The sequence below is a fragment of the Eschscholzia californica genome, unplaced genomic scaffold (genome assembly GCF_041429995.1).
Source record: "Eschscholzia californica isolate CP2 unplaced genomic scaffold, dmEscCali1.0.p SCAF_5, whole genome shotgun sequence".
NCBI lineage: Eukaryota > Viridiplantae > Streptophyta > Magnoliopsida > Ranunculales > Papaveraceae > Eschscholzia > Eschscholzia californica.
In genome coordinates this window covers 44,858,506-44,879,567 of record NW_028238472.1, presented here as the reverse complement: position 1 = coordinate 44,879,567, position 21,062 = coordinate 44,858,506, and the positions used below count along the sequence as shown (strand labels likewise).

The following is a 21,062-nucleotide window of genomic DNA, read 5'->3' as shown; positions in this document are numbered from 1 at the left end:
ATTATTAGGCCTTTAAACAATCCACTACATTAAGCTAGCTCTACGCTCCACCACGATATGCCCCATGTCAACTTTTGTTGTTCTTGGTTAATTCGTGTTGGAACCCTCTTTCTCTATAATTTTGTATTTGCTCCTTAACTTTGCCCCAGTTTCATATTTGACCCTTTAACTTTGCCTCCTATTTTTGAACAAATTTTGTTTTCAGCCTTTTTTTTTTCAAATAACACATATTGACTTCAAACCCTGACTCCGCCCTTGCAGATTACCATCATTTTGAACGACGAAACTAAACGACAACAGAAGGGTTAAACACATGAACCAAGTGATGATCTTTATTTTTATCTTTTTTATTATGTAATTAGTTAATTCTAAATCTTCTGTGAATTTGTAAAGTGTAAGGTTGTTTTACTCGGTAAACTATTAAATTGTTTATTCGAATTAGAAAAGTACTAATTTTTGTTATGTATAGACATCGTGTCCGGGCCCGATTGATCGACGTCCGACCATTAAAACAGTCACTGACGGACTCTTTGTTGGAAAAAAAATCTGAAAGGTTTGTTTGTTTTGTCCAACTATCCGAGCAAACAATTACGAGTTGTGTATGTTATGCTCATACCGAATAAGTGTATGTTTACCACTCGTCCCAAAATTCTTGAATGCTTGGAAGATTCTGAGCATAGACCTTATTTAGTTTGTTGTGGTACGTACTTTCGATGATTCTGATTCACGAATTCCAATAAGACACGTAAAATTTATTTCAACAACATGTCTAATTTTGGTTGTTCAATATTACTCTTACGCACCGTTTCATTTGTGTGAAAACATTGGATGTGAGAATGCATTTTTTTAATTGGGAGAGAAAGTAAAAAATTTAACATATGAAATCATGTTTTAAGTGTTTAAATAAGGAGTAGGACTCTCATCAAAAAAAAAAAGGAGTAGGAAAAAATGGGTGCCTTTACAAAACAAAGTTTAGTTTAGAATTTAAGGAGTGCCTTTATAAAGTAAGATATAAGTTGGGCTTTTTAGGGGTTCCTTCCGAATTTGGTCTAGTTATCTTGTCGGAAATGATAAAGAAGATGGTACTTTTTGGAGCAAAGTTTCCCAACACTTCAAGGAGCGTACAAATCATGTGTTGCAAAGGGTTTAAAATGTCTTTGGAGCGAGATTAACAAGCAATGCTCAAAATTTTATGGTTATATGACCACGTTGCAAGGAAATTCAAAAAGCATAAAAAACAATGATGATCGGATAATTACTTTTAATATTTCATTGTTTAGACTAAATCATTATCAACTTTTAAAATTTTATTTTGGAGGTGAAGCCGAACTTGACTCCAATGCAACTTGCTCTTCATAAGAGATTAGTGCAAGAATATTGTGCGTGCGAATTCAACAACTAATAAACATTATTTTTCTTATAGTAATATATTTTCTTAAAATTTTATTAGGTGTTCTAATTATGTATTAACTTTGATGAATTTTAATTGCAACAATCTCGAGCCAATATTTAAAAAAAATTAGATTGGGAGCTCGACAATGGAATAGAAAAATTTAGGCCCCTAAAATGGGGAGTTCAGTCCCATCACATCAGGTTTGCTCTGACTAATTTACAACTAAACTAAAGGGCTGAAAGAGAATTTTTTTACGAAAATCAATTTTCCAACCCAATTTTCCTGTGCATCAAACGGACCCTTATTCGTTTGGAACTTGCCACAATACCATAACATTTCCGTTTATGGTAAACCCATTACCCATCCAACTTTTTTTATCAAAAAGCAAAAACTCAAAAACTGAATTTTGGGTTTCGATTTTGGCGGTCTTTTTTTTTTGGTTCTTCTTCAACATTCAAATTATGCTCCTCGAGCAACAGTAACAACAGAGATTGATAGACTGTTCAATCCACATCTCCTTCCCAATCATGGCGTCTGATTCTCCTCGGATGCGAATCGATCAGGTCTACTTATTACAATCTCCTTTTGTTTCTCTGCAAACCCTAGATCCCAATTTCATCACTTGCCCCTTCTTTTGTTCACACTTTTTTTCTTCCTACAGTCTTACGAATTTTGAAAAAAAAAATCATCTTTTGGGTACTTCATAGATGTGCTGATTAACTAAAAAGAATTGATCTTTTCTTAATTTCACCATTTCAGTTATAGGTTTAAGTAGGGCGAAATAGTTGTTGATTCCTCATTTTGACTGGGTAATTGCGTGTGTATACAGTTTTATTCTTCCAGGAAAAGGAAACCGGTATCGCCTGGATTGAAGTCTGAGAAAAGGGAAAAAGATGCAACAGTTGCAGTTGGTGGATCACCTGGTGCCAAAGGTTCATTAGAAAATTACTTGGTGAAATCTCAAGATGAGGGTTTTAGGGATTCTGGTGTTTCGTTGAGGCAAGAAAGAATCAAGAGAAACTTGGTTCTAGACATCAATTCATCTTCTAAAAGAGAAAATAAAAGTGACAAATTGTTAACTCAGCAACAATTTCAAAGTGTTGAAGGGTTAGAAGGAAAGTTAGGTGGGCCTTTTGGAGTGGGAGAAATTGCAAACCGAGCTTCTGCCAGGGATGTGGTTTGCACTGCACCTGTTGTGGAGAACTCTGAACTCAAGCAATTTGCAGCTCACTTTCTACCATTATATTGCAGGTATACATGCTTTTACAGGATTTTGTTTTGAATTACACTAACTCCCCTTTTTTGCTCTTTTATTGATGTTTTGGCGTAGTGGGTTAGGATTGTCACATGTTAAAGGAATCTACAGATACTTTTTATCCCTATAAACTCTATTGCACCTGAATCTTCGGTCTTGCTTGGCAGCGATCTTTCATCAAACATAAAACCTTCATCTGGGTCGAAGTTGAACGTGCAAAAAAGGAGTGGCAGCCCATCATTCATAGATGTGGAGGATAAGAAAGGCAAGAAGAAACAATGTATCGCCAACCAGGATCAATCTCAGTTAGAATGTGAAATTGCTTCTCCAATCGGGAACTATCGTGAGAATGTGAAGTCCAGGATTAGTACCAAAACTGGAGAAGCAGTTTTTGGTCATTCAGAGGAGCTTGATGTAAGTGTTCAAAGAAACCAATTTTCGACTTTCTTGATTTGATATTAGTACGAACTAATCTGTTTTCATGTCATTTAGGGAGCAAGTGGTAATAATCCAGTTGAGCCTTTTGCAAACTTGAGAAAATGCGACCAGTTCACCAAACCAAGCTTAGGTATGATTGAATGCTGCACACCTGATGTGTTAAGAAATAAGTCACTTGACACACCTAAGTCGATTCAGGGAAGCTCTATCTTTTCTCCTGGAGAAGCATTCTGGAATGAAGCAATCCAACTTGCTGATGGTATGTTTCTCCCAATTGATAAGTTTTCTGTGGAAGCTGCCCAAAAGCTTAAAGTTTTGAAGGGTCTGTCTGAGCATAAAAACTCATCGAATTTGAGGATTGGGAAGAGTGAATATCTATTGAAGGAAGGATTTACTGAAGTTGAGAATATAGTCAAGAATTTAGAATCAAGGACTTCTCTCGGGTTGCATAGCAAAAAGTGTAATGAGAACTCTGTACCTGTTTCAGATAAAGAGGCATCCCCGATGCCCATTAGGCATTTTGACTTCTCTCAAGAGGAAAAGAATCTGGAACCGAATTCTTCTCATCAATTTTACATTGATAATACAAAAGATACCAATATTGAAAGTGGTGGACAGTCTTCTACTGTCTCTGTTGACTGTGATGGCTTGCAGACTACTCATACTCTAACTCGTTGCAGTAAAATTCAGACAGAAAAACGGAATCCCTCAGAGGGGAAAATTGAATCTTCCATTCTTATGTCCTTAAATAAGAATCTTGGTTTTCCAACTTCTGATGGTCGAGTAAAACAGCAGGCTCTACAGATGGATTTTGCCTCAGTTGCAGCCGATAGGAAAGAGGGTTTGCAGACTCAAGAAAATAGAGGTGACAAATCTAGTCAACTGGTTGAAGATATTAGGAGTCCCTCTATTGCAGTGAATAAATACTCCGAATCCGGTACTCCATCAAGTCATATGCCCACAAAAGACCATTTGGAGCTTAGCAGTTGGCTTCCTTCCGAACTGTGCAGCATATACAGGAAAAAAGGCATTTCAAAACTGTATCCATGGCAGGTAAATGTCAAACTTTGGGGAAGACTGGAGCAGTCTTGCTTATCCTTTTAGACCAAAACTAATAAAATAAATTAAAGCTAAAGAAGTATCTTGCTTTACTATAGTTTAAGCAGCTTCTGTTGCTTATTTAGCGTCTTACGGTTCTACTTATACAATGTAGTTCTGTAGTTCACGTCATCATTTTCTACTGAATCCCCTTATTATTTGCTTCATTATCATTTTCTTCAGTTAGGTACTCTTGCTTTTCATTGATCTGCTCCGCAACTCACCATGTGGATGCCTTCAACATTAGCCAATATCGTAACTTGATTTCAGTTTTGGCTACTGTTATAGCTCATAAGAAATAATCTGTGTCAAACCTGTTCGTTTCTGAATTCAGTTTTAGTTATAACTGCATCTATGCATCTATTTATGTGTTAGGCATATATTTTGTTTTGAAGATGCAAAAATAACTCATGTTGTCTGTCATCTAGGTTGAGTGCCTTAAGGTTGACGGCGTTTTGCAGAAAAGGAATCTTGTCTATTGTGCTTCTACAAGGTAACATTATAAAGAGCAAAAAATTCCATACTGTACAGAATGGTACATGCAATGCAATCGTGCTGTACCTGGTCATTGAGTTCGTTGAATTGGTGATTTAATCTCTTTAACATGGCGATATTACTCTATGTTGTCAGAGGTTAAAACCAAGGGAGGTAGAAGAATCTAAATTTGGTGGGGATGGGGCAAGGCTGGGCGATGAGGGGTAGATGGGGTGCCCATATTATATAGACAGATCGAGTTATAAAATGTCTTCCACTCAAGGAATAAAATGTCGACATATTTCGGTCGAAATGACCGAAACATGTCCTAAATTCACATCATCGAAACGAAATTTCCACCGAAATCTGATACGAAATTTCGAAACTGAGATTTAGGTTTAGGGTTTCGAAAGATTCTAAAATCAGAAACTCATATAATACCTTAGTCGTTTATCTTTTACCTATCTGTTAATTTGTTTCATCTTTCTTGACTACTTCTCAAATATTTTGTTCTTCAAGAGATTCTTCTCTTCTTTAGGTGATCTTTAACTTTAGATTTCGATTTTAGGAATTTAGTTTGGGATTTGAAAGAAAATCTAAAGAGAGAGGAAGAGGGAACAGTCGAAACCGACTGAGAAGTCTTAGAAATAGGGATTAAGGGTTGTATTTAAGGGGAAAACAATTTTTACTACAAAACAAGTATGTTATGTTTTATTTTTTGTTAGCCCCCTAACTATTACTATTATAGCAGATTGGATCCTAAGCTAACTGTTTTAGGTTTACCTCTGAAAAATAATTCAATGTACCCCCTAAACTAACTGTTTAATTGCAGATAAGCACCTAACTTAACTGTTTTAGTACTAATAGAGTTAAATAACTCAATTTACCCCCTAAACTAATTGTTTTATTGTAGATTAGTACTGAACTTAATTGTTTTAAAACTGTTTTATCATTCCGGAAATTTGTAAAATTTCCACACAGAGCGAAACGTTTCCACGAAACGTGTCCACTTTTGGACCGACCGAAATTTCCATCGAAACCGACATTTCATTCCTTGCTTCCACTAATACATTGTAGAATATCGCTATTTGTTGTAAACTTATACATAATAAATTAGTCAATCAGCTCAACTGATAAATGATATTTTAAGGGATAACACATATACTTTTTTGAATGACCAAACATCAAACTTCATTATCGCTAACTGGAAAGGCATTATGTGAGAAAGGCTGGAAGCCCAAGATAACAATAGATCCTTTCTTTTCCTTCTCCCTAAATACTTATGAAGTTACAAGAAGGTTTGGAACTTGAAGTATGCAGTGCCAAGTGACTACCAAGTACCAACACATTCTTTTAGAGCATCATATTTGATAATGTCCATATCATACCTGATACCCATTTTAATTATCTATGCATAACAAAATGGAGAAATTATCAACAACGAGAAACTTGTAGTTTATTTTGCAATTTCAATATTTTGGCCATTTATGTAATGTATAAGTTTTCTGGTTGGATCACAGTGCAGGAAAGAGTTTCGTCGCTGAAATCTTAATGTTACGGCGGGTCATGACAATTGGAAAGATTGCAATTCTTGTCCTTCCTTATGTATCGATTTGTGTAGAAAAGGTACTATACATGTCTAGAATAAAATGAAGTTTTTGCATCTGCTACTTTTTTTTTTTTTTTTTTTTTTCTGAAGCTAAATCTTATCTGTGCAGGCAGAACATTTGGAGGTTCTTCTGGAGCCTCTTGGTAAGCATGTCCGTAGTTTTTATGGTAATCAAGGAGGTGCAACCCTGCCCAAAGATACTTCTGTAGCTGTATGCACAATAGAGAAAGCAAATTTTTTAATCAACAGATTGTTGGAAGAAGGACGCCTTTCTGAAGTTGGAATTATTGTGATAGATGAACTGCATATGGTAACCTGATTCTTTTCTAATTCCCTCTAACTCTTTCAACTGTGTTCTTCTTCAGTTTGTATGAATGGTTGTCAAGGAAAAGAGCAAACACATTCAAGTATTCATCTGCTACCTGTTATATTGTGCAACCATTATTGTCCAACTTTTAGGAACTATTTTGTTTCTAACTGCTTTCTTCATCCATATTTTTGGTGTGATCTGATACTTGGGAAAATCATTATACCTATGAGGAAAGACATGGCATCTTGTGTTTCTGTGGGAGTTTCTCTGGTTGTAACATGAAAATATTGAGTTAATCTCTTTTTAGCATCTGTAGCCTTTTCCCTCTTCTGAAAAAGTTCCGTTGAAAGGAAATATTTTTGTGCTCTCTTACTTTTTCATTTTTGTCAACATGAACATTTTTGCTGTTTCCTTGTGTAGGTTGATGTCAAAAAATCCACTATTAATTTTTGTTTAATTTCAAAATGGATTGTAATAATGAGAACATAAAATTTATTTATACAAAGACAATATACCAGCTCCTAATGCAGCAACACCATCCATGTAGATGGCATACTATTTCTTAAATACTGATGAAGTGATACAACAGCATAACTCCTTAAACACGTTTATTAAAAAGTCGCTGAACAATGAATATCGTGGCACAGTATTATAAGTTTAGGTAATTAAGTAATTTATGTTCAAGGCTCAGCAGTGCTGTTAAATTTGTGGTTCTGTCTGTCACTATTGAGGTTTTAAGATGGGGGATATCAATACAACTTCAATATTTTGGTAGACTGAAATGTGAAATGATTTTAGTATATGATATATAGTTATGTATTAGACTGGGATATATTGAATAGCACTGTAATGCACGTGGAAGCTTTGAATGTACTAATTCTATAACCAAGAACCATCCACTAGATTGTACTAAATAAGCAAAAAGAAAATATGCAATTAAGGTTAAGTTGATCGACATAAAATAATAAATCCAGAACTGGGCTTTTATAATATGTACATTCACGACAGTCTCTAAGGCACTGGATCTTCAAAAACAGGGTAATCTTGTAGGAAGTTAGTCTTGTCTGGTTGACACGAAGCAGCCTCAGGGCAACGTCAAATAGTTATGGCACGTGAGCCCCCATAAGTTTTATTTACTTGTATTTTATATTTTAATTTCTTTTACAATTTTCTTTTGTTGCACTATCTTTTTTCTTTTTGTTGCTATCTAATATGCGGAAGGCTCAATTTAGACAGACTTTGTTCTTAAACTATTATATATTTCTGAATGGTGCCACTTGCCACTTGCCACATCCTATTTTGTTTACAAAACTACATTCTTATCACAATCTGATTTCATAGGTTGGTGATCAGCATCGGGGGTATCTCTTGGAACTTATGTTGACTAAGCTTCGGTATGCAGTAGGTGAAGGAAATGTAGGATCATCTAGTGGAGAAAGCTCTGGTTCAAGTAGTGGCAAAGCTGATCCTGTCCATGGTCTGCAAATTGTTGGAATGAGCGCCACCATGCCAAATGTAGGAGCTGTAGCTGATTGGCTTCAAGTAAGTGAAGTTCAAAATTTTTTGTCATCTTTGCGCTTTTACTAATAGCCACGACCTATCCTTAGTATATCTAGGGGAAGCAGAACTGTGTTTTTTTGAGAATGCAAGACATTTCTAGTTACAGTATCATTCCCCCTGTAACTACAGTAGTATTCACTATCGAGTCTTCCTGGTTTACTGATTGTTGGATAAGTGAGACCATGCCAACTAGAAGTATGGCTTGTTAGCTTCAAGTTTGAAAGAATTGGATTTTGCACATTGACTTCCTTCTCGCCTTGCTAAGCTTCCACGATTTCACACATTTACTTACTCTAATCTTCACTAGTGAATATTAAATGATAATGGAGCTGCCAAAAGGTACTTTCTCAAGGTAGGACTTCAAGTTTGCTTCCTCTTTTCTTTAAAATAGCTAATAACTTATCTATTGGTAATTTGATCAGTTGTCTGAGTTTCATTATCTGTACCATATTTGATCATTAAAATCTATGTACGGGGGTAGGTAATTGGCGCCAACTTGTGGAAATATGCCACTCTTGTTGGTTGGCCTGCTTCACATATATTTGATTTTAGTTCACCAATTTGTTTTACTAACTCCGTCTGCAGGCAGCACTGTTTCAGACGGAATTCCGCCCGGTTCCACTAGAAGAATTCATTAAAGTTGGGAATTCTATTTATGACAAAAAGATGAACCTTGTTCGCACAATTCGGAAAGCTGCTGATCTTGGTGGTAAAGACCCAGATCACATGGTCGAGCTATGCAATGAGGTCTGTATGCTTCAGTCTACATATTTTAGGAGTTTCCCAGTAAAGCTGTGGGAGTAGAATCTCCTGCACTATATTGTGGGCCTTGTGACACAATTTTGACTAGTGAAACAATTATTGGTGAAGGTGGTTCAAGAAGCTCATTCAGTGCTTATATTTTGCTCAAGTCGTAAAGGATGTGAATCAACTGCAAGGCATGTTGCTAAATTCCTGACGCAGATTGACGTTAATACACACGACGATCTTAGTGAATTCAGTGATATTTCTTCCGCTATTGATGCCTTAAGAAGGTGTCCTGTTGGACTAGATCCTGTGTTAGAAGAAACTCTGCCTTCTGGAGTTGCCTATCATCATGCTGGCCTCACGGTAGACTTCTCTCAGCTAAATCTTCATGTTAACCTATTACTTGTGTTCATTATATAAATTGTTACTGTTCTTGTTTTTTCTTGATAAGGTGTGATTAAGTTTTCTAATATTGGAACAGGTTGAGGAAAGAGAGATTGTTGAAACCTGCTACCGTAAGGGCTTAATACGTGTCTTAACTGCCACATCTACTTTAGCTGCTGGGGTTAACCTACCTGCTAGAAGAGTTATATTTCGCCAACCAAGGATTGGTCGTGACTTTATTGATGGGACACGATACAAACAGATGTCTGGTCGTGCTGGTCGTACTGGAATTGACACGAAAGGAGAAAGTGTATGTTTTCAGACTTAGTGCATGTTTTACTTGTTCTTTAGTAGTTATATTTCTCTCTTAGGGAGATACAACGTTTTGTTTTTTAATAGTCCCTTTTTCTTTCTTATTAACTGTTCTTTTGAATTTCCTTTGAAGCTCCCTTGGGTGTTATCATTTGTAGTTGGTTAATCATTTTATTTTCTTGCTGCACCTTTTGTAGGTTCTACTTTGCAAACCAGATGAGGTTAAAAGGGTTGCATCTATCCTTAACAATAGTTGCTCCCCATTGCATTCATGTCTCTCCGAGGATAAAAATGGAATGACTCATGCAATTTTGGAGGTTGTTTCTGGTGGAATTGTTCAAACTGCTCAGGACATTAATCGATATGTTAGGTGCACTCTTCTTAATTCAACCAGGCCATTTCAAGATGTTGTGAAATCAGCTCAGGATTCTCTTCGGTGGCTATGCCAAATGAAGTTTCTTGAATGGAATGAAGAAACCAAGTTGTACAACACCACCCCTCTTGGACGCGCATCTTTTGGAAGTTCTCTTAGCCCTGAAGAATCACTTGTAAGGATTCACTATGAGGTTATGGGCATAGCTCATCATTACTATATTCAATTGGCAGGTGTATATTTATCAATTTATGCTCTTATAGGTTGTTTTGGATGATCTTTCAAGAGCAAGAGAAGGATTTGTGCTTGCATCAGACTTGCATTTAGTTTACCTGGTCACGCCCATTAACGTTGATGTTGAGCCAGACTGGGAGTTGTTCTATGAGAGGTTCATGCAGCTGCCAGCTCTTGAGCAGGTAAGTCAACAAATGGTTGGATATTACAAACAAGTCAAACTTACGTATACATATAGCTTTAGCAGTAAACTTCCTTTAATATGGATACATATACTTCCTAATTCCTATTATCTGTAACAGTGCAATACACACTTCTTTAGTCCTCTGATCCAACATATAGATAATTTCTCCTATTTATTATCACAGAGTTAGTCTGATAGTGCTTTTAAACTATATACTATCTGCATATGTCTCTAAAAAATTATTGGTGAAAGAAAATCCCGAGACTTTCAGCTAATGCATTTTGTAACTTGTTGTTCTCCTCTTCTTGTCTTCACTATTACTGTAGCAAAAGTTAATAGTTTCAAGCGTTTAGTCTTACTGTTACTATCAACAAATTTATTAAGACCTCATTAGCCATCTAAATTATATGTACAACAAAATTGATACAATTTACAGTAGTAGGTTTCATTCAAATTTGAAAAATATCCTCTCTCTTTATTAAAATCAAACTTGTTAATGCAGTTGTTAAAATTAGCTGGTGATTCTAACGCGTTAGGTACTGTCATATAGTTTCAATTGATCAATTTTGTGAGGCGTTTTGTGTTATTGTTGATCACCAACATCTTTTTTCTATTGGTGCAGAGGGTTGGCAATCGAGTTGGAGTGGAAGAACCTTTTCTGATGCGAATGGCTCACGGTGGACCCGTCTCATTTAAATCAAGAGATAATAAGAAAGGCATGCAGGGAAAATCTCAAGATCGAACTGTTGTCAACAGCAACAATATACTTTCAGATGAGCAAACCCTTCGTGTCTGTAGACGCTTTTATGTGGCACTAATTTTGTCCCGACTTGTTCAGGTGCTTCTCTTATTATGCGAGAAAGAAACATTTGCTGTTCCTCTTTTCCCTTCTTCATAATCATACACGCAGTAAACAACCCTACTTACAAGAACTTCTGCCTTTCTTTATTTACAAAAGTAGCCGCTATAATTGCTTGGCGGAATTCACTTAGGTTGGACGGAATTGTGTTTTTCTTGGGGTTGTTTTTCTGTCCGTATGACGATCTAATTTTTTCTTCTCAAATACAGGAGGTACCTGTAAGTGAAGTTTGCGAAGCTTATAAAGTAGCTAGAGGCATGGTTCAGGCCTTACAAGAGAACGCTGGAAGGTTTGCTTCAATGGTTTCTTTGTTTTGCGAGAGACTCGGTTGGCATGATCTTGAAGGTTTGGTTGCAAAGTTCCAGAATCGGGTTTCATTCGGAGTTCGAGCAGAGATTGTAGAATTAACTAATATCCCTCATGTTAAGGTAAGTGTACTGTTCCACTTTCCCTGAGAACGTGCTTCTAGCTATATTGGCATAGCGATAAGGAACACATAAATATCTTATGTTGTTGTCTAGTACTTATATGAGAGTAATCATGTTAGGGATAATTCTTGTATTTCAGGGTTCTCGGGCTAGAGCACTTTACAAAGCTGGGCTCCGAACTCCTCAAGCCATTGCTGAGGCATCCATTCCTGAGATTGCGAAAGCTCTTTTTGAATTTTCATCATGGACTGCACAAGGTGAATATTCTTAAAAATAGGTTTAGTGTCTCCCATTTATTTTGTCTGTGACTAGCTGGGTATAATGTATGATGTCAGATATTGAAAATTTCCAACTGCAGATGACATGTTTTGAGTAACTGGCCAATACCATGTTCCTAATGCTATAGTTTCCCGTGGAATCCTAACTCCATAGGTGAACCCTTTAATGTGATTCAACTTGACCTTTTTGGGTTGAAAAACGTCCAATTGTATTTGTTGCCAGTAGATTGCTCTTTGTCTTTTGGACGCCTCCTTTCCGTATGAATGAAAATTAGAATTGGTCCTAAAAGAAAATTAGAAAGAGGAATGCAGGGTTTTGTGGGACCAAACTTGAGTTGGTATAATAGCATTTTGTTTTAGCCCTTTTGGCATAACTTATGTATTCTAAGTTTCTAACTCCTAATGCCAGTTGCAGTCCTGTTTTTTTTTCCTCTGCTCTAGAAAAAGCAGAAGCTTTTCCAGCTCCTGAGTTCTGACACTTCAATTGGCATAAATCCTATTTCATGCAGTCGGTAAATGGTCACAAACCATTGATGCCTTTATCTTGGTGTCCCGGACGCCAGATAAAAGCATGGTTCTACTTGCTCTTTATTTTATCCTTCAAACCGTTTTACAAATTATGTTTCTATAACTTTGTTCATTGCTCCCCTGGCAGCGATGTTTATTGATTTTGGGAGTTTGATTGCCTGTTGACTGTCACATACAGCACAAAAACGTATGCAATTGGGAGTAGCTAAGAAGATTAAAAATGGCGCGCGCAAAATTGTCCTTGACAAAGCTGAAGAGGCAAGGCTAGCTGCTTTCACTGCTTTTAAATCACTCGGACTCGTTGTTCCTCAGTTTTCTCAACCATTGTTACCGAGTGCTGCTGGGAATTCCATTAGCGAAGAAGTTGCAATGGCCTCATCTGGTGACGGCAGTAATGGTAGCCCTGTTAATAAAGAGCCGAAGAAGAATTTCACAAACAAACTAGCTGAAGAAGAAACCCATGAAGTTTGTGATACCACTTTGCTACAAATTGAAGGAGAGAAGTCAAGAAAGAAACCAGATGTTGTCTTAGGCACTTCAGAAGAGATGAACTCAAATGCCACATTTCAGTCTATACCCAGTTCGAGCAACCTTGTAGTCCCACTTAAAGTATCACCATCACTTCCTGGAAATGAGGTAGGAATAAGATCAGGTAATGCTCATTCAGGGAAATCAGGGCTGCCTCTCTCTACACAATTTACAGATCCTTCCGCGAATAATAGGATCATTCGTGGTGCTTCTGATTATGAACAGAGAGAAGATAGTAGCAGAGGGGGTAGTCAGAACCTTTGTGAGAAGGGTCCTATCAACGCAAGTAAGGTGTCTGGTGGATTTGACTCATTCTTAGATCTTTGGGATACAATCAAAGAGTTCTATTTTGATGTTCACTTTACTAAACGATCAGAACTTAACTCTGTTGTCCCATTTGAAATTCATGGATTGTCCATCTGTTGGGAAAATTCTTCCGTGTACTATATAAATCTGTCGAAGGATCTAACTTGTTATGGCAGCTCTAATTACAACATGACACCTGAAGAGAGTTCTAGGAGTGAATTTGCTAACATGAGTGGTGGTGTTCTATCTCCAAATGATCAATGGGGGATAGCTAAACAAAGATGGAATAGAATAGTCAAGATCATGGCAAGGAGCAACATTAGAAAGATAGGCTGGAACTTGAAAGTTCAGATTCAGGTGCTAAAATATCCTGGCATTTGCATTCATCGATTTGGTAAACTGAGCATTTCCCAGAAGGATATGGACATTCAATTGGTTGATAATTCGTTCTTTTTGCTGCCCCCGGTTTATGTACAAGATTTAATCGACATGTGTATTGTAGTGTGGACACTTTGGCCCGATGAGGAAAGGAGTTCAAACCCAAATCTCGAGAAGGTAGTTTATGTGCATAAAAATACTAAATCTACATTTCTGGATTAACATAATTTACCTTTCTTTCATCCTATTTACGAGAATAAAATATTTATCGAACATAAAGCAGTGATTGTTATTGGGATTCTTAGATATGTACCATTATTCAAACTGCTCATTGAAGTTTTAATGATTCAGGAATTTAAGAAGAGGTTATCCTCTGAGGCTGCAGCTGCTGCTAACCGTGCTGGTAGGTGGAAGAATCAAATGCGACGAGCTGCTCATAACGGCTGCTGCCGGCGTGTCGCACAAATCCGAGCGCTGAGTATGGTCCTATGGAAATTAGCTGTTTCAGAAAAACTAGTTGAAGCACTTACCGGCATTGAAAACCCATTGGTAAATTTTCTTCATAATTCATATCCTAGTGTACTCTTGTCATTGTTGTCTAATATCTCTTGTGCCATTGATTGCATGCTTGGTATTTTTGGTGTTCGTTAAAGCTTATACTTGTATTTTTAGGTCAATATTCTTGCAGATATGGAACTTTGGGGTATAGGAGTTGACATGGAAGGATGTCTTCGAGCTAGGCAAATATTAGGAAAAAAGTTAAAGGAGCTTCAGAATGAAGCTTATAGGCTTGCTGGCAAGTCCTTTTCACTATATACATCTGCTGATATTGCAAACATACTGTATGACCACTTAAAGTTACCGTTACCCGAGGGTCAAACTAAAGGAAAACAGCATCCAAGCACTAATAAGCATTCCTTGGATCTATTAAGGTGTGCTAAAACGTTCGATGTTTTCTTCTTTCTCACCATTTCAACATTTTGCTTCCTTAGTATATGGCTCCTAATTTGTTAATAAATGTTAATTACATGGGTTTCTCTAAACAATGTTATTTCAATTGTCTTCGTTAAATATTTATCAGATTACCATCTTATATAGACACTGTTATCATTTCAGGCATCAACATCCTATTGTTTCAGTGATTAAAGAGCACAGATCTCTTGCAAAGCTCTTAAACAGTACGTTGGGATCAATTTGCACACTTGCGAAGTTATCTATGAGGTCCCAAAAGTACACGTTGCATGGCCATTGGCTCCAGACATCAACAGCAACAGGGCGTCTTTCGATAGAGGAGCCTAATCTTCAGGTTTTCATTTCGTTGTTCTCTGTGTAGTTGTAGATTTATGTGAAAATGTATATGTATATATCTGTTACAATATAATAGTTTATTGTTTTACAGTGTGTTCAACACGAGGTTGAATTCAAATCCAGTCATGAAGATGAAAACATAAGTGATTTAGATGCTAATCTTTACGTAATCAACGCCCGCGACTATTTCATGCCTACCCAGGTAATTCAATTCTTTCACTTAAACATCAAAATGAGTTATATTGTGACTGGCTGGCATCGCTAACTCCTGGAAATTCTTTTGTCAGGACAACTGGTTATTGTTGACAGCAGATTATTCTCAAATAGAATTGCGATTAATGGCTCATTTCTCCAAAGACTCTTCATTAATTGAATTCCTTAGCAACCCAAATGGCGATGTCTTCACAATGATAGCTTCAAGGTGGTCCGGGAAGCTCGAATCTACAATTAGCTCCCAAGACCGAGATCAGACAAAAAGGTTGATCTATGGTATCCTTTACGGAATGGGCCCTAAGACACTTGCAGAACAACTGGACTGCACTAAAGACGAAGCTGCAGAGAAAATTCAAAGCTTCAAGAGTTCCTTTCCTGGTGTTGCTTCATGGCTTCAAGAAGCTGTTGAATCTTGTCGGCAGAAGGGGTGAGACCATGATATTCATTTTCTGGAGCTGACAATATTATATGCATTGCTTCATTAGTCACAGTGGTCAAAAAATGCAGATTGTAGCTAAGTCATTTGATCCAAAATGATCACAGAATATTGTTAATACCATTCAGCTGGTCTTTCTTTAGGAAAGACTATTCCTTTTTAGTCCTAAACGGCTAAACCAGTTTCTAGTTCAATGCTTTTAGCCTCCTTCAGCACCTGTAGGTATCTTTTTCTGCAAGTACAAATTATTTTTAATCTTTATACCCTGAAATGCAGATATATCACTACTCTAAAGGGGAGAAAGCGTTTCTTATCAAAAATAAAATTGGGAAACAGCGAAGAAAAAGGGAAAGCCCAGAGACAAGCTGTGAATTCCATTTGTCAGGTTTTCTTCTTTTCTATTTTTTTTCTCAATGTGGTCAGTTGAAGCTTTACAGATACTAATTTCTGCTTTTCCAGGGTTCTGCTGCTGACATAATCAAGATTGCAATGATAAACATTCACTCAGTGATTACTGCTGAGGGACACGTACCTGATTCAGCTTCGAAGTTTGCAGCAGAGTTTCCCATGCTTAGAGGGCACTGTCGGATTGTTCTACAGGTTAAAGACATTCAATATTTTCTGCTTTGATTTTCTAATATCATTATCAACCAAAAATTATCTTCCTACAGCTATTACGTAAAGGAGATGCAGTGTTTGATCTTTCTTTGTTTGTTACTTCTAAAGTAGGTGTAGTTATTCTGCTAGTTCTATATGGATACGCAATTTGAGAATTTCCCCGAGTACTGCTCGATTTAGATCGGGGAAATCTTACGAATTTTATGGAACCATGTGCTATGGCTCGAATCCGTAGTCAATCCTATTTCTGGGGAGTGAAATAGAACATGAAACCGTAAGCTCCCAAGCAGTGGACGAGACCAGGGATCTGACCGCGTGCCTGTTTATTGGTAATTGTTGTGCAGGTGCATGATGAACTTGTATTGGAAGTAGATCCTTCTGTTCTACGAGAAGCGGGATTGTTGCTACAAAAGAGCATGGAAAGTGCTGTGACTCTACGAGGTATATAACACTTGCCAGGAATACAGTCTTCCATCTTTGATTGATTCTGTAACAAATTTTCACCTGCATCTTCTTCTCCTTGTTTCAGTTCCTCTAAATGCAAAACTAAAAGTTGGAAGAACATGGGGCTCATTGGAACCATTTCTGCAGATTAAAGAAGCAACCGACCATTCCTAGATGATTATAATTTTGTGCCGAGTTTACTGACATGTGCGATGAGCGGTGATTGATGTGAAGCTTATAAGACCTGGTAATTTGAGTTCTAAATGCCTTAGCTGAAGGTCTTAAATATGTACAGGGAGAAGTGACTCAGAATGAAAAAACCTTTTCACGAAGTAGTCTTAAATATTAATGCCTTTGCTGAAGGTCTCCGATGACATTTTCTCTCCAACTACCTTCAGAAACTCATTCCTTGAGACGTCTAAGGGTACATAAGGTTAGCTCAAGAGTAATTACATATCTATAGTTCAAGATTAAATACATATCTATAGTTGTGAAACCGTCAAGTCGTTGATTGTGTGGCAGTTTATGCAAATAAGGGTGTCCAAAAGGTGAAAAATTAATAAAATAGATATCCAAATCAAACAACTTAAGTGGAAATCTGGATCTTAACTGGCTGTGCATACTGATGCCAGGAAAATTCTGACTGTTTTTTCCTTTTGATATTTGAAAAAATTGATTGGCTTCATCTGAGATCAGAAATATGAAGGACTTGCAACTAGCAAAGACATGAGTACCTGCATACGAAAGATAACAGCATGGCCAGGTGGTAGATTTTTGAGAATCCTGGTGTTCGTAAATGGGGAAACTGGAAGAAGTTAAGATTCTTCAGAGGTATTTCAATTCATTTGTATTCTGGGCATCATCAAAGTGGAAGACGAAAGTTTGGTAAACAATTTAAGAAAGTCGGATGACAAAGGTTCAGGTTCTTTTGCCGATGACTTAGAAGTGATCTATACGATTCATCTGGCCTCATTCTGATTAGAATAGTGAAAAGAAGCTTAAAGAACTGTATAGTGAGGTATTTCTTCTCTCTTGATGTCAGGTGATCTGCTTGAAGTTGAGCTTACACATCAGAATGGCATCTCATATTCGGGTGGTCATTTAGAAGCTGTAGATGATACACATGTAACCCACAAATCTTTATCCGTTTTCTTTTGTTCTTTCTTTCACATGTACGTTTCAAGATATAATAGCATTTCAGATACGATTTTGATCAGTGTTTGTCGATTACATTCAATAGTTCAATGTAGTAAAGGAATTGATTCAATAAAAACTGAATAATTAGTCAAAAAGGAATCATTGCATTATATAGGCAAACATACTCACTTGCAATTATTTTCTTTTTATTCTCTCTATATATATATATGTTTATATATATCATATATGCATGACCAACTATATAATAAAGTCTGAAGTACCCATATGTACTATAGCTATTATCGATCTTAAAACTAAAACAAGTAACTACTATTTAAAACTCAATTATATCGTTTCTTAGTTTTTAGTAGTCCAGACAATGTGATCTTCAGGAAGGAAGTGGCAGACAGGAACGCTCCCAGGCTTAACCTTAAGAACTTTGAAGGCCAAGTGCTCCGGGTTCCAGGACGAGGTATCGGTGTGACACACGGCTACAGCCTTCACTTTCGTTCCGTCGGTCCCGACCATTGGTACGACATATGCTCTTGTGTTTTTTGTTGCATGACAGTAGAAAACTGCATAGAAATAGGTCTGGCTATGGCAGACTACTGAATTATCACTACCTATCTTTCTCACTTCTGAACTGATAACATATTGTTGCTTCTCTGGTTCTTCCTTGTTGATCTCAGTTGCTAATGCATTAACATTTGTTCCTAGCTTTGAAGTACTAAATTGAACCATTGATTCTAATGAAGTTGCACAGTATGTATCTTCATTATTTAAACTTGGTTCTTCACACTCTTTGATTGTTTGCTTGATTGCTTCAGCTTCGTCTGATTTTGGGTCGACAGAAAATCGGTTGAAGATATCAGGCAACTTGGCCGACGAGAATGGCATCGCCTTCGCGAGTTTGTTAGGTAAGAAGTTAGCCCCACTACTAGTTTTAATGAAATGCAAGTTCATTTTAGTTCCAGTATGTAAATCTTTCTCTAGGAAGAAAAGAGCAGAAGTTTGGTCATCTTTAAGTTGGTTTTCAGATGCTGCATATTTGTATAAAAATGGACCAGGATGAACTATAACCACTTTTCCTTTATGACCAGAGTTAACAATTACTCCACCTTTACCTACACTCACATTTGTTCTTCTTCCTGGTTTTCCAGTGCTTACTCCAACACCACCTTTATGTCCTACATTCACGGAGGTGCCGCCAGCTCCACCCGGTTTTCCGGTGTTGACATGTACGCCACCCTTTCCGACATTAACTGATGTACCCTTTCCTCCGGGTTTCTGATTATTGACAACAACTCCACCTTTCCCTACACCAACTGAAGTGCTTTTCCCTCCTGGCTTGTTTGTGTTCACATTCACTCCTCCTTTCCCCACACCAACATAAGTGTTCTTCTCTTCTGCGAAATCTGCAAATTCCAATAAAAATTTAATCATGAATCATGGGTCTTGAAAAAAATATCCACTAAACTTAAACATTATAGAGTTTGAAAAGAACCAGGTCTTAGAAGATCTTGAATTGCTTTTGGTATAGGAGCGTTTGGCAGAACAGTTTTCCAGTAAACTTCAGAAGGAAGAGTAGCATGAGTTGCTACCACTCCAAGCTGCAACAACATAAAACAATGTAACTTGTTAATTTCTCTCTCTATCTCTAGAAACAACCCATAATCTGTAAAACCCACTAAACAAATACAATATTCTGTTCAATCAAATAAAAAGCTCACCAAGAGAGAAGTGAAAATGGGCAGCAGATGCAACTTCATTTTTAGAAAACGTTGAATCTTATGATAGAACTAGTTCAAGTAGAAAGATTGGTTCTTGGTAAGTTGTTTTGATGAAGAGTAGAGTGAGAGTTAGGTGATATATTTATAAGGGAGTTAAGATTCATAGAAGTTCAAATATAGTAGTACTTAGTTAAGGGTATCTCCATCTCTATCTCTCATCTTCCATGATTAATATCACAACTGTCCCTGCCTTTTAAACATTCAATGCCAATTAGACTGATAACCGACTAGACAGGTGTAGAGGTGGAAGATCTGTTTAGACAGAAAAAATAGGTAGAAATTCTAGTTATGAAGAAATGGGTGAGTGATGAATGAAGTATGGGGAAAATATGAAATGTGTGTGGTTTCACACTTAGTTTTGTTTTCACTGGTAACTCATGATTTTATTGTGACCTTAGCATAAGTTGTGATTTCAAATATTTTCGCTGTCAATCCATCATAAAAAAAAAAGAACTCTTCTGAAATCCTTCTTTCCTTTGGAGTTCAATTTAGAATCTTACTCAAGAGACTTATGTGACATCATTTTGACTACATATATAAAAATACTATTTTGTGAAACCATAATGATTCAAAGAGGTGATTGTTCTACCGATTGCAACACCATTTACATCTTTTACTTAGAGAATGTGCTTCAAGTTACTTGTAGCAATGGATGTTAACGAAAAATGCTGGATAAAAATAATGAGAATATGTTGAGGATGTACCATTTAAGCATACAAGTTACTCAGAGGTGAGTTAGGAACCTCAAGACTTCTATTGTAAGAGGTCAAGTATTGGATACTATTGGATACTAAAGACTTCACAAAAAAAAAAGTATTGGATACTAAAATTTGAACCTAATATTTTGTGCTTCTAAATTATTAGTTCGTTCTCAACAAAAAAAATAAAAATTACTTCGTTCTATGTGGAGGTATATCTCAAAATACTTTCTATTACATGTTGGTTATAGTATTTTTTCGACTTGGTAGAAGTCTTTCTTTTTGGTAGGTGACATGCAACACGTTATTACTAGACCAATTTTTGGGTTTTGGGGTCAAAAAGTGAGCTCAGCTAATACTTAGGGCTCATTCCTAACTAAATCTTTTTGATTATTTTTAAGTGTTATTTCTTTTTGCCCCCTAGTTTGTGGCTAGCTTCCTTTTTGGCCGTCTATTTTTCGTAAATTCGAAATTGACTTCCTTTTGTTAAACCCGTCAGTTACCTTTAACAGTTAACTTTTTTATTGCCATGATTATCCTTCTGATTTCTCTATCATCTTTTTCTCTCTATTTAAATATGGATTAATTCTCTAAAAAATTTTAATTTTTTAGAACTAACTTGGGGCCAGGGGAGACATGAGTAGTATAAGGCAACACGACAAGGAACGTCGCGTGCCGTGCCGACCCGTCGCGTGCCAAGTGGGCTGTGGCGAGTCTGGGATTTTAAGCTCCCAAATCCGTC

At 36.8% G+C, this 21,062-nt stretch overlaps 2 protein-coding genes across 5 annotated transcripts; one reads left to right on the top strand and one right to left on the bottom strand.

Moving 5' to 3' along the window:
- The first annotated feature begins 1,646 nt into the window (after window positions 1–1,646).
- On the top strand, window positions 1,647–17,987 carry LOC147539613 (MUS308 and mammalian DNA polymerase-like protein). Of its 4 annotated transcripts, XR_015225040.1 has the most exons (28): window positions 1,678–1,956; window positions 2,223–2,644; window positions 2,816–2,953; window positions 3,037–3,062; window positions 3,141–4,139; window positions 4,613–4,677; window positions 6,179–6,284; window positions 6,377–6,577; window positions 7,919–8,119; window positions 8,723–8,884; window positions 9,008–9,247; window positions 9,366–9,578; window positions 9,778–10,128; window positions 10,217–10,369; window positions 10,994–11,209; window positions 11,440–11,658; window positions 11,798–11,915; window positions 12,643–13,853; window positions 14,028–14,225; window positions 14,349–14,608; window positions 14,793–14,982; window positions 15,076–15,186; window positions 15,272–15,624; window positions 15,910–16,018; window positions 16,093–16,233; window positions 16,596–16,692; window positions 16,781–16,942; window positions 17,392–17,987. XR_015225040.1 is itself a non-coding variant. In XM_086639805.1 (26 exons), exons 1-26 carry the CDS (start codon window positions 1,921–1,923, stop codon window positions 16,867–16,869), a joined length of 6,708 nt encoding a protein of 2,235 aa, XP_086495931.1. In that variant the 5' UTR covers window positions 1,647–1,920; the 3' UTR covers window positions 16,870–17,987. The 4 variants fall into 4 exon arrangements, 1 of the variants encoding a protein (XP_086495931.1); XR_015225039.1 differs by having other exon boundaries at window positions 1,647–1,956; window positions 2,816–3,062; XR_015225038.1 differs by having other exon boundaries at window positions 1,647–1,956; window positions 2,816–3,062; window positions 16,781–17,128.
- Window positions 17,977–20,124, bottom strand: LOC147539612 (BURP domain protein RD22-like). The gene is made up of 3 exons (XM_086639807.1): window positions 19,563–20,124; window positions 19,337–19,442; window positions 17,977–19,247 (listed from the first exon to the last, which is right to left on the bottom strand). The coding sequence occupies exons 1-3, from the start codon at window positions 19,599–19,601 to the stop codon at window positions 18,190–18,192; spliced, it is 1,203 nt and encodes a 400-aa protein (XP_086495933.1). The 5' UTR covers window positions 19,602–20,124; the 3' UTR covers window positions 17,977–18,189.
- Window positions 20,125–21,062: the final 938 nt, after the last annotated feature.

Excerpts from the sequence above, each read along its gene's own strand:
- LOC147539612 (XM_086639807.1), bottom strand. The coding sequence starts at position 19,601 with ATGAAGTTGCATCTGCTGCCCATTTTCACTTCTCTCTTG. Across the intron at positions 19,443-19,562 it reads CCATTTTCACTTCTCTCTTG|CTTGGAGTGGTAGCAACTCA; the intron begins GTGAGCTTTTTA and ends ATGTTGTTGCAG. Across the intron at positions 19,248-19,336 it reads TCAAGATCTTCTAAGACCTG|ATTTCGCAGAAGAGAAGAAC; the intron begins GTTCTTTTCAAA and ends TGGAATTTGCAG.
- LOC147539613 (XM_086639805.1), top strand. The coding sequence starts at position 1,921 with ATGGCGTCTGATTCTCCTCGGATGCGAATCGATCAG. Across the intron at positions 6,578-7,918 it reads TGATAGATGAACTGCATATG|GTTGGTGATCAGCATCGGGG; the intron begins GTAACCTGATTC and ends CTGATTTCATAG. Across the intron at positions 8,120-8,722 it reads CTGTAGCTGATTGGCTTCAA|GCAGCACTGTTTCAGACGGA; the intron begins GTAAGTGAAGTT and ends CTCCGTCTGCAG.